Source organism: Alosa sapidissima, chromosome 21, assembly GCF_018492685.1.
Source record: "Alosa sapidissima isolate fAloSap1 chromosome 21, fAloSap1.pri, whole genome shotgun sequence".
NCBI lineage: Eukaryota > Metazoa > Chordata > Actinopteri > Clupeiformes > Clupeidae > Alosa > Alosa sapidissima.
Genome location: NC_055977.1, coordinates 4654268 through 4667712, shown reverse-complemented (window position 1 = coordinate 4667712; position 13445 = coordinate 4654268). Strand labels below are relative to the sequence as shown.

General features: G+C 44.6%; 1 protein-coding gene across 1 annotated transcript in view; it reads left to right on the top strand.

Annotated features, from left to right (window-relative positions):
• angpt2b (angiopoietin 2b) overlaps positions 1-12270 on the top strand; it is a 60454-nt gene extending 48184 nt beyond the window's left edge. Inside the window, exons 7-9 of the mRNA XM_042076981.1 lie at positions 1563-1729; positions 10758-10888; positions 11521-12270. Of these exons, the coding sequence (XP_041932915.1) occupies positions 1563-1729; positions 10758-10888; positions 11521-11678 (456 nt within the window). The 3' untranslated portion in view covers positions 11679-12270. The remainder of the gene's footprint in view (positions 1-1562; positions 1730-10757; positions 10889-11520) is intronic.
• Positions 12271-13445: the final 1175 nt, after the last annotated feature.

The window sequence follows — 13445 nt, the reverse complement described above, 5'->3', positions numbered from 1 at the left end:
GTGAGAGAGAGAGAGAGAGCATTAAGTCTTGCTTACGCTCCTGCTCTCTGGCTGTGTGAGTGATGACTATGTAAAGTGCTGCCACAGCAGCCTCTTCTCCCGGCCACCGGGCCCTCTGAGCCTCTCCGTGTCACCATGGCGCCCGCGAGATCCGGGACAACAGCTGGAATGGGCGGGTGAACAGGTGTCAGAGTGCTCCCGTCCGCGGTACACGTCCCCAAAAAACGTCTTTTTTTCTACAACAACAACGAAGGCCGCTGAGCAGGCCTCTGCGCTCCAGTAAAGGGCCTCCAGCAGGCACACTAGCTCTTACACACACAGCAGTCAACCAGAACCAACTCTGGGTCCAAATCCGGCCCATAAGGGCCCTTCAGCGGGATGTCCCCCGGGCCATTGAGCACTAAACTCCACAATGAAAATGGCACTTCTGAGGCATTTGTTTCTGAAGGCAAAGGTTAATAAAAAGTTGTGCCTAGACATTAAAGAGTAGTCCATTGTGTAATGTCTACACTGTGCACAGCTTATTTTCAAACTCACACGGTTGTCATTAGCTTGCAGTATTTTCCTAATTATATTCAGCTTTTTAGTGCTCGATTGCTATTGTGATGGCTGGCAAACAAGCACATTCACACAGGCCATTAATGTGACAGTCTTTTTTATTAAATATCCTTTAGTCCCATGTCCTCATTTTATCCACGGTTTAGGAATTTGTTTTCCTTGTTTGATGAATAATAATAAAAAAAGTTATGTGCAAAGGGAGACAAACAAACACTTGACCACATGACAACCCGTTATTCTCTGTCCAGACACCACAGTACCTTAGCCAATACCACAGGCACAGAATGACGTTTTGCTGACTGGAATATGTATAAGTGCTAACAAGCATATGCCACTTTATAACTAATTGTATTTACATACATGTCTTTTCTATAACTTTATACACTTCTCTGTATTTGTTTAAATTATTTATATTTCTGTGCTATACTACTCTATGTGGCAGTGGAAATTGCCCCTTGGAGATAAATAATGTGTTTTGAGTTTTTAATTGGAATTCCCTCTTGTGTTGGTCCAGGGTTTGGGGGATTCGTTTTCTCTGTGTGATGAATAAAAACAAAAAAGTTATGTGCCAAAGGGAGACCAACAACCACTGGACCACACGACAAACACTGGACTGCACGACAAACACTGGGCCGCATGACGCATGACAAACACTGGACCGCACGACAAACACTGGACCGCATGACAAACCTGCCTTGTGTCAAATGAGAAAAAAGAAAAAAAAAATCTCTCCGACCAAGGCACTTTGTGAAATTAATAATAATTTCTTTAATACAACTTGGACATGTCCAAAAAGGACCTAAAAATGGCCACGTGTAGCGGTTTGGGCCTTCTTTAGGGCATAGCGCATGGGCCAAGTGCCTTGGTCGAGAGAGATTTTTTTCTAATTTGAAACTACTAACCTTGGACCAAAGAGCACCCAACGACAAAACATACTAAAGAACAGAGAGGACTGAGCATGACACACAAACATAAACCTTCCTTGTGTGTTGGTGATGTTTTAGGGCTTTGGGAGTCCGGCGGGGGAGCACTGGCTGGGAAACAGCGCCATCCACCAGCTGACCACCTCTAAGGACTACAGCCTGCTGGTCCTGCTCAGAGACGCCGAGGGCAACGAGGCACACTCGCTCTACGAGCACTTCCACATCAACGACGAGGATAAAAACTACAGGTACCAGCATGCACTGCTTCCTTACAGAGCAGTTGATATGGCAGGGGATGTTGTCTGGCATTTTATAGCAATGAGGGAAACACAATAAGGGTAAAAACTACAGGTACCAGCAAGCATTGCTTCCTTCACACACCTTCACAGAAAAGTTGATATTATATGGCAATGAGGGAAACACAGTGTATGTGTAGTACCACATCAACAATGAGGGTAAAAACTACAGGCACCAGCATACATTGCTTCTTTCACACAGTTGAAGTTGATATGAGAGGGTATAGTGACTGACATCATGTGTCTGGAACAGGGTAGGAATTTCACAGCGGCCATGACTGCCATGGCCGTCGTAGCCCCTTGCATTGGCCGTGAGGCCCCTTTGAAAATCAGAGGTTTACAGGCCACGGTGGCCTTGGTGCCCCCTTCTTTCAATATTCTGCTTTGCGTCCTACTAATAGCGATTTTTATTTAGCTTGTGGCCTGTCAAAATAATCTTAGCATTCACAGCGCAAATTAATTTAGTCTTTTACGCAGTGGAGAAAGTGACAGCGCAAGAAAGAAAGTGCGTCCAAATTCACCCTTTTTCAGTTGAACTACTCGCGAAGTAGCCTATTCATCACACATACATCACAAGTATCACATAAAAGAGCTTTTTCTCACCTTTTAAAGGATGTTAGCCGTTAATTGCTGTGTTGAACGGTTCGCGAGAAAAGTAAATAATATAATTCAATTTAATCATACATTCTACTGAAGGTTTTGCGTCCCATGATCTCCCTACCCATTCATCTCGGTGGAATACTTTACGAACCCTTCTTTTAACACATGACAAACCATATATCAGAATAAACAGGAGTCCTTACCGAACACAAATGTGTAAAGCAGTCCCCTGTACAGTTAGCCGTTCCAGAGTAATCCAGTTTTGAATTTGCAGTGAAGTTCGACATACATGGATGTCTCCAAATTTTGGCTTTTACACTGTTCCACATGATTTCATAACGGGCCAAATACAAAATAAATGTTACAAATATCGCCTAGATATTGGTAAATCAGAGGACAGCTGACTAAGAGTTTGTGAAAGTAGCCTTAATGATCACAAAATGCTAAGCATGCATCTAGGCTATTTGAGTTTCTTAAAGCTGAGCTGTGCTTAAATTGTTCAATACATGATTTCATAACAGGCCAAATATAAAATAAATGTTATATATAGCCTATATATCTGTAAATATTAGATGATCAGATGATTTACAGTTCTATGTAATATGTCATGTTTCATGTTTTTGTAATGTTTCATACAGTGATGCAGGTCTACTGCAGTGAATAGGCTAAATACAACTTTGATCATTTTTATAGCCTACTACTGTATAGTTAACTTTGGCCTTGGGGCCCTGACATGTGGCCTTTGTGCCCCCCACCAAATATGCCCAACTGAAGGCCAAGTGGCCTTGCCCCCAGAATGGTGAAATTCCAAGCCTGGTCTGGAACATAATAAAGGCAGTCTCCAAGCATCCACATAAACAGCAACATAAACTACAGGTACCAGCATGCACATCAGCAGCATAAACTACAGGTACCAGCATGCACATCAGCAGCATAAACTACAGGTACCTGCATTCAGCAACATAAACTACAGGTACCAGCATCCACATCAGCAACATAAACTACAGGTACCAGCATGCACATCAGCAGCATAAACTACAGGTACCAGCATTCAGCAACATAAACTACAGGTACCAGCATCCACATCAGCAACATAAACTACAGGTACCAGCATGCACATCAGCAGCATAAACTACAGGTACCAGCATTCAGCAACATAAACTACAGGTACCAGCATCCACATCAGCAACATAAACTACAGGTACCAGCATGCATATCCCTTGGTGAGAGCACACAGTGGCACAGAGCAGTTGATATGACAGGGCAGACTGCCTGACTGACACCATGCGCCCGCAAGCCAGTGGAACCTGTGTTCTGGGAGCCAGCTATGATACAGTACACCTGTGTTCTGCGAGCCAGCTATGATACGCCTGTGTTCTGGGAGCCAGCTATGATACACCTGTGTTCTGGGAGCCAGCTATGATACAGTACACCTGTGTTCTGGGAGCCAGCTATGATACACCTGTGTTCTGAGAAGGGAGAGATGAGGAGATGCAGCATTGAGTCTCAAGTTTCTGACATCATCGATGCGTGCCCAGATTGGGCAACGCTGCAGGGCAACCACATAACCGGTTCCATGTGTCCCGTTTCGATGATTAAAGTTCTCAAGGAACTGATCAACAAAGTTCTCAAAAAACTCAAGAACGATTGGTATGAGAGTGAGTGTATTGTGTGTGTGAGCAACTTACTACTCAAGTTACTACTCAATTTTTCGATTTTTTTTTTTTTTACTTACAAACAATAATACCCTCAACCTCAGCCTGTTTGTTAAATATTTATGACACACACACACACACTCACTGTGGGGGTGAATCTGTTTCCAGGTGTGTGTGGGTAATTGAAATGGAGAGAGAAGACATTGAAATGGAGAGATAAGCATCTTTGTTTGGCATTGTGCTCCATGTAACAGGATTTAGCCTCCGTTTGGCCCAGGGAGCAGAGATTAAATGGCATGAGCTTTTCCAGCTTGTTACACACACACACACACACACACACACACACACACACACACACACACATATATGTGACGTCTAACTGACTGATGGCACGGGGATGTGCGCGCACACACACACACACACACACACACACACACACACACATGCCTAATGGGCTGATGCCCAGAGATGCCTTTTTATGATAATCCCACAGCAGAGGAAAAGCTACAACAACAACAATGAAACACACACACACACACACACACACACACGCAATCACAAAACAGAATTGAACATGAACATGGCATAATATGACACGTATCCCCTCAAGTATATGGATGCATATACATACACAAGTGTAAACACACACACACAAACACACACAGATTCACACTCCTCTGGTTTCCTCCGGCACATCAATCAGGATGATGAGGGGGAGGCAGGGCACAGTGTCACTGTCTCTGCCTCCACACACACACACACACACACACACACACACACACACAATCACAAAACAGAATTGAACATGCACATGGCATAATATGACACGTACTGTATCCCCTCAAGTATATAGATACACAAGTGTAAACACACACACACAGACACACACAGATTCACACTCCTCTGGTTTCCTCCGGCACATCAATCAGGATGATGAGGGGGAGGCAGGGCACAGTCTCTGCCTCCGCTGAGTTCACACACACACACACACACACACACACACACAGTGCACTCTCAGCCTCTGCTGTGTTCACACACACACACACACACACACACAGTGCACTCTCAGCCTCTGCTGTGTTCACACACACACACACACACACACACACACACAGTGCACTCTCAGCCTCTGCTGTGTTCACACACACACACACACACACACACACAGTGCACTCTCAGCCTCTGCTGAGTTCACACACACACACACACACACACACACACACACACACACACACACACACACACACAGTGCACTCTCAGCCTCTGCTGTGTTCCCTCATCCAGCTGTTTCTGCCTCACTGGGCTCTGCTGAGGATGCCAGCCTGCCGCAACAGGAAATGCAAACACACACACACTTACTCACACACACATACTCACACACGCACACACACACACTCGCTTGCACACACACACACACACACACACATATTCACACACAAACACACTCAATCACTCTCAAACGCACACATGCTCATTCACTCATTTACTCACACACATTCATACACTAATTCACTCACTCAAACACAAAATCACACACACACACTCACTCACACACACTCACACACACAAACACATACTAACTCACAATCAAATACTCATACTGAGGCACATATGACACACGGCCATAAATACACACACACACACACACACACCTGGTTCTGCCAAAGACCTGCCAAGTCAAACAATTTGGGCCTCCCACCATGGGCTGTCGTTAAAGCAGCCGTAGCTAGCAGGCACGATTACACCACAAGTGAACCAGAACCACTGGAATTAGATTTAACCCAAAAGAGATGAATCTGAAATGGAATGTGACTCATCGGCTCTGGGAAAGCAGCGAGAACGGAAAAAGAAACAGAAAAGAATCCATTTGTGTGTGTGTGTGTGTGTGTATATATATGTGTGTGTGTGTGTGTGTGTGTGTGCGTGTGCGTGTGTGTGCGTGCGTGCGTGGTGCTAGTTAAGGTACTATTTGAGTGTGGTATTGCAGAGTTCACATACCTATACATGTGCCTAAGTGAGTTAGTGTGTGTGTGTGTGTATGTAGTATTAGTAGTACTATAGTTAGAACATGATTGTGTGTGTGCGCAGTGTTAGTGGTGCTATAGTTACAATATAATTTTAGCACATTATTGCTCACATTCGTGTTCACATTCCCCTATAAATGTGCCGATATGTGTGTGTGTGTGTGTGTGTTTTCTTCATCACCTCATTGGGCGTGTGAGTGTGATGTTCACCTAATTAAGTGTGTGTGTGTGTGTGTGTGTGTGTGTGTGCATAGTGTTAGTAGTGCTATAGTTAGAACATGATTGTGTGTGTGCGCAGTGTTAGTGGTGCTATAGATAGAATAGTGTATAATTTTAGCACATTATTGCTCACATTTGTGTTCACATTCCCCTATAAATGTGCCGATATGTGTGTGTGTGTATGTGTGTGTGTTTTATTCCTCACCTCATTGGCCATGTGAGTGCGATGTTCACCTCATTCAGTGTGTGTGTGTGTGTGTGTGTGTTTTCTTCCTCACCTCATTGGGCGTGTGAGTGCGATGTTCACCTCATTCAGTGTGTGTGTGTGTGTACAATATGTGTGTGTGAGTAGTGTTAGTAGTGCTATAGTTAGAACATGATTGTGTGTGTGCGCAGTGTTAGTGGTGCTATAGTTACAATATAATTTTAGCACATTATTGCTCAAATTCGTGTTCACATTGTCTAAATATGTGTGTGTGTGTGTGTGTTTCCTTCCTCACCTTATTGGGCGTGTGCGTGCAATGTTCACCTCATTCAGTGTGTGTGTGTGTGTGTTTTTCTCACCTCATTGGGCGTGTGCGTGCAATGTTCACCTCATTCAGTGTGTGTGTGTGTGTGTGTGTGTGTTTTTTCTTCCTCACCTCATTGGGCGTGTGCGATGCATTCAGTGTGTGTGATGATCATAACATGTTGATTCTCCCTGTGGAGATCAGAGGGGTATCCAGCCAGTAGCCTCCTAGTGTGCAGGGTACCGCTAGCCAATAGCCTCCTAGTGTGCAGGGTACCGCCAGCCAATAGCCTCCTAGTGTGCAGGGTACCGCCAGCCAATAGCATCTCAGGGTGCTGAGGTACTGCCAGCCACTAGCATCTCAGGGTGCTGAGGTACTGCCAGACAATAGCATCTCAGGGTGCTGTGGTACTGCCAGCCAATAGCATCTCACGTGCTGAGGTACTGCCAGCCAATAGCATCTCAGGGTGCTGAGGTACTGCCAGCCAAAAGCAGCACAGGGTGCAGGGGGTCGAAACCACACCCCGAACATAAATAATATACGTAGAAGATATTGTTCTTGATTCTTTATGGAACTGTGTAGGCCAGCCTATAGCAGCACAGAGTGTGGGGGGAGCTCTAGCCAAGCGCAGCCAATAGCAGTTTGGCACAGCTCAGCTCCCTTCAGCCAATAACAGTCCAGATAGCAGAGGGATCTTCAGCCAATAGCAGCCCACTGTGCGTAGGGACCAAAGGCCAAACATACACACACACACACATATACACACATGCACACACATACACACACATGCACACACATACACACACATACACACACACACACACACACACACACACACATACAGTACATACACACACATGCACACACATACACACACATACACACCCTAGCACACACACACACACACACACACATATGGCAGAAGCGATGCACCCACAGAGATCACCACTCCTGACCATTTCAGCAATGTGTGAAACGTTTTTGGATTTCCATTGGAAAAATAAGTGCACATCTGATAACGCTACACCCTCACAAGCTAGGTAGGTAAACAGCTAAAGCAGGCAAGAGTTAGGTTTTTACCTCCCTCCTCTAGGCTATGTCCGGTCACTTCTCTGATAGGCTTAATGGTTCATGGAATCGTGGCCTATAGAAAAAAAGAAAGCAAACTTTTCCCCAATCAGGAAATACTTGCTAATTTGGCGTCATCAAACATAGAGGCATTCAATAAAGTGGTAGTGGTATGGGCGTTCATTCAGTGTGTGCGCGTCTGTGTAAAAGAAATTGAAACCACTCAAGTTGCACAGATATCGTTGGTAAACTGAGCTTATGATCAATATAACAAGTCAACCACACGTTAATAGTGGCATTGGCAATGCATAAGCCCATTTATACAGTGTATAGAGATGCATCGTAAATATTAATAATATGCAAAAATTGAGCATTAAATATTCAAATATAATTTGATTATTAAAATAATAATTTTGGAAGAAGATTGAAAGCCCTACTGCAGAGTGACCAAAGGCCAACAAACATTCCAAGGTGCATTGGGAGGCCTCCAGGCCCAACATGGTGTCTGACTGCTTAGTGTGAGCTGCCGTCGGTCCGACTGGTTAGTGTGAGCTGGCGTCCGACTGCGTAGTGTGAACTGACGTCCAACTGCTTAGTGTGAGCTGGTGTTCGACTGCTTAGTGTGAGCTGGCGTCCGACTGCTTAGTGTGAGCTGGCGTCCGACTGCTTAGTGTGAGCTGGCGTCCGACTGCTTAGTGTGAGCTGGCGTCCGATTGCGGAGTGTGAGCCGGTGTAATGTGACCTGGCGTCCGACTGCTTAGTGTGAGCCGGTGTAGTGTGACCTGGCGTCCGACTGCTCCCAGTGAGCCAACATGGCGTCCGACTGCTTAGTGTGAGCCGGCGTAGTGTGAGCTTGTGTCCGTCTGCTCCCAGTGAGCCAACATGGCGTCCGACTGCTTAGTGTGAGCTGGCGTAGTGTGAGCTGCCGTCCGACTTCTCTGATAGGCATAATGGTTCATGGAATCGTGGCCTATAGAAAAAAAGAAAGCAAACTTTTCCCCAATCAGGAAATACTTGCTAATTTGGCGTCATCAAACATAGAGGCATTCAATAAAGTGGTAGTGGTATGGGCGTTCATTCAGTGTGTGCGCGTCTGTGTAAAAGAAATTGAAACCACTCAAGTTGCACAGATATCGTTGGTAGACTGAGCTTTTGATCAATATAACAAGTCAACCACACGTTAATAGTGGCATTGGCAATGCATAAGCCCATTTATACAGTGTATAGAGATGCATCGTAAATATTAATAATATGCAAAAATTGAGCATTAAATATTCAAATATAATTTGATTATTAAAATAATAATTTTGGAAGAAGATTGAAAGCCCTACTGCAGAGTGACCAAAGGCCAACAAACATTCCAAGGTGCATTGGGAGGCCTCCAGGCCCAACATGGTGTCCGACTGCTTAGTGTGAGCTGCCGTCGGTCCGACTGGTTAGTGTGAGCTGGCGTCCGACTGCGTAGTGTGAACTGACGTCCAACTGCTTAGTGTGAGCTGGTGTTCGACTGCTTAGTGTGAGCTGGCGTCCGACTGCTTAGTGTGAGCTGGCGTCCGACTGCTTAGTGTGAGCTGGCGTCCGATTGCGGAGTGTGAGCCGGTGTAATGTGACCTGGCGTCCGACTGCTTAGTGTGAGCCGGTGTAGTGTGACCTGGCGTCCGACTGCTTAGTGTGAGCCGGTGTAGTGTGACCTGGCGTCCGACTGCTCCCAGTGAGCCAACATGGCGTCCGACTGTTTAGTGTGAGCTGGCGTAGTGTGAGCTTGTGTCCGTCTGCTCCCAGTGAGCCAACATGGCGTCCGACTGCTTAGTGTGAGCTGGCGTAGTGTGAGCTGCCGTCCGACTGCTCCCAGTGAGCTGTGTGAGCTCCCCACTAGGCCTCTGGCTCCCTGTCTACTGTGTGGTCAGATTCCCCCGTGGTGATTCATCAGACTCTCAGAGAGGGAGGTGGGGGGGGGGGAAAGAAAGAATGAGAGAGAACGTGGAAAGAAAAGAAAAAAGAAGAGTGGTATAGAGAAAGAATTGCACTACTGAGTGGTAAAGAGAAAGAGAAGAGGATGATGATTTTTTGGTGGAATTTTTCCACCTTAATTTTACTGGTATCAAAATCCTGATGGAACAGAGTATTCTGATTTAAACAAAGACGTATATTTTTTTAGTGGTGTCTCCACACAGACTTTCAAAGCCTCCCTACCAAAACATGTACCTACACGATGTAAAATCTAGGGCGCTGCAGACTAAGAATAACTGAGAATAACGTGTTTACAAGAAGCACTAGCGCCTGTTACAAAAACAACATGTGATTTGTTACATTTTGTTCAGAAGATCTGATAAAAAGTCTGCAAATGTTGCTTTGATCTAAGGAGATGCATCTTCATTCCACCTCACCAAAAAAGTACAGTACAAGATTTAATGTATTTTTTTTTTTTTTAAGATTTACATGAGTTCATATGCACTTCATTTATAACTTCACTTCATTCATAAATTAATGTTGTTGCAAAGCATGTGTGCCTGGTCTGGAGGTGGCATACAATTAGGTTTTGCATTAGTAGATAATATGTAGTAATACAGCCCAACATGAGAAGAACAATCTGAGAGTGCCTCTCATTGAAATGAGTTTGTGGCTCTGTCTTCAGTGTGTGTGTGTGTGTGTGTGTGTGTGTGATTTCAGAATGGTTATTTATTGGAGTATGCTACACCTTTCTACCAAAAGCAGGCCAGTAGTTTTTTTTCCCATACTCCTGTTGACAGACAAACAAACCACACAAAAAAACACAATACTGTATATGTGGTGGAGGTAATTCTCCTTTTAGTTTAGCCACATGTATCACTTGCATTTGTGTCTAGCATGTGCTTTGTTTGTGCACGCCATTGATATGAAGCTCCTCTCCCCTCCCTCTGCCCAGCTTGCATGCCCGCGGCTTCAGTGGCACAGCGGGCAAGACGAGCAGCCTGACACGCACGGGCACCATGTTCAGCACCAAGGACCGCGACAACGACTTCTGCAGCTGCAAATGTGCCCAGATGGCCTCAGGAGGTGAGTTGACGGCTACCCTGTGTTTATTATTACCATGCTGCATGCCCTGTATGCAGTGAGGTGGGAATGATTGATTCATGGCGTAAATACTGTCTTTGTTTTGTGAATAAAGTAGTAGAATGAGTATTTGATGAGTATTTGTTGCCTTTGCTCTCTGCTTTTGCTTGGGGCAGCCGTGGCCTACTGGTTAGCGCTTTGGACTTGTAACCGGAGGGTTGCCGGTTCGACCCCTACCAGTGGGCCGCAGCTGAAGTGCCCTTGAGCAAGGCACCTAACCCCTCACTGCTCCCCGAGCGCTGCTGTTGTTGCAGGCAGCTCACTGCGCCGGAATTAGTTATTAAACACACCTCACTGTGTGTTCACTATGTGCGGTTTGTGTTTCACTAATTCACAGATTGGAATAAATGCAGAGGCCAAATTTCCCTCACAGGATCAAAAGAGTATATATACTTGTACTTATTATAAGTAAACAAAAGTAAAGTCACACTTTCTCTAATGGATGACAAATACGCATAGTCTCACACATAGTGTGCTCACACCTTTCTGAGTACAGTTTGCCACAGACGACAGGCTCACCTTGCCGAAAGGTAACACTTGCAGCGCGTCTGATTCTGAGCCTCTTGCGGTTGCAGGCTGGTGGTTTGAAGCATGCGGGCCCTCCAATCTCAACGGCATGTACTACTCTGGGGTGGCCAGAGCAGCCTACAATGGCATCAAGTGGTACTACTGGAAGGGGCCCAACTTAAAGGCCACGTTGACCTCTATGATGGTGCGACCAGCAGACTTCTGAGAGCTGCCTATGGGATGTCATCAACCTGAGACGGGCTCACAGTCATGATGTCATGGACAGCGCAGTATTGCTATGAAAATGACAGGAAAGCACACACTCTTTATTTTTGAGTTCGGATGGCTAACTAAAGGATCCTCTTTTTTTTTGCCATAACTATTCAGCCACATCCTTGGATTGTTTTATTCACACATTTTTTTATTGTTTTTTTTTTTTTTTTTTGGACTGAGAGGAGAGGGTCCTGAAATATGAACAAGCCCTGTCCAGGCAAACACATGACACATGAACAGACCCAGACAGGATCTCCAGAGGAACCTGTTCTTTATTGCCTTGTGTTACCAGCGTAATGTTGTTCTTACCTCATCCTGGGCTGGGGCCAGCCTGAGGCGTAACACTCACCCCTGCTGTCCATCACCCACCTGAATCAGTCCGAATATCTCCTGGACTCTACGCTCGTGAAATGGTTTTAAGAGACAGCATCCCTGTAAAATTCCATGAGGTGTTGAAACAGGTGTCGTTTTTATAAGCATTTCTCTATTTACCTTGAACATATAAGCATTTAAATAAAGGAAGAAAAACAAAGTTAGAAAAACAACTACGAATGTGAAGTAAAATGTGTGTATATAAAAAAACAAATATATATATATATATATATATATATATATATATATATATAGAGAGAGAGAGAGAGAGAGAGAGAGAGAGAGAGAGAGAGAGAGAGAGAGGGAGAGAGAGAGGGAGGGAGAGAGAGAGAGAGAGGGACTGGAATGGAATCCATCTGGACTCTATCCTTGTCCACTCGGTCAGAGATTCTGTTGTCAGAGACTCTGGAACTTTCCAATAGTCTGGTATCTCCCCAGTCCTGTCCCTGTCTCATCTCTTCTCACTGGCTCAGGTCTTTAGCCCTGTAAGACGTCTTGTCCATATGATGCTTACCCATAAAGGCTCAACATACAGAACATGAATAAAAATCTCCCTTTACATTTACATTTATAATTTATATTATACGTAACTCCTTTAACATTTCCATCTATTGACTTAGCAGATGTTGTTATGCAAAGCAACACACCACACAGTACAAATACACATTTTACTTTGTCTGTGTGTCTTCAATGGATATAGAGCCTTGGTACTGTTAGCATCTCTACCGGCTGAGGCACAGACAAATGTACTCTTCTAGATCACTGGCTGTTTACACTCACACAAGTATGGGGTCAATATCAGCTCCTCTCATATGTCAGGGGATTGATTGTCCCCTTTTCCCACCATCTGGTATTGATGTTGTTCGAAAAAAAACAAGAAAAAACTCTACGCACTACTTTTCACACATGTATAAGTGTGAGTCCTCCTGATTTGGCATAAAACCACCTGTAGAGTTATGTTTGCAACTTAGTCTACTGTCGGGTGGAGTTGAATTATAGCAGCGCTGTGTGATTGAGTTGATGTATAATAACAGTGTGTGGTTGAGTTATCACAACAGTGTTTTATTGATTTGAGTTAAATAACAGTGTGCGATGGAGTTGAGTTACAGAAACAGTGTGTGAGCTATAATAAAACAGTGTGTGACTGAGTTGAGTTAAATAACAGTGTGTGATTGAGTTGAGTTAAATACCAGTGTGTGATTGAGTTGAGTTAAATACCAGTGTGTGATTGAGTTGAGTTAAATTACACTGTGTGATTGAGTTGACTTAAAGTACACTGTGTGATTGAGTTGAGTTAAATTACACTGTGTGATTGAGTTGAGTTAAATAACAGTGTGTGATTGAGTTG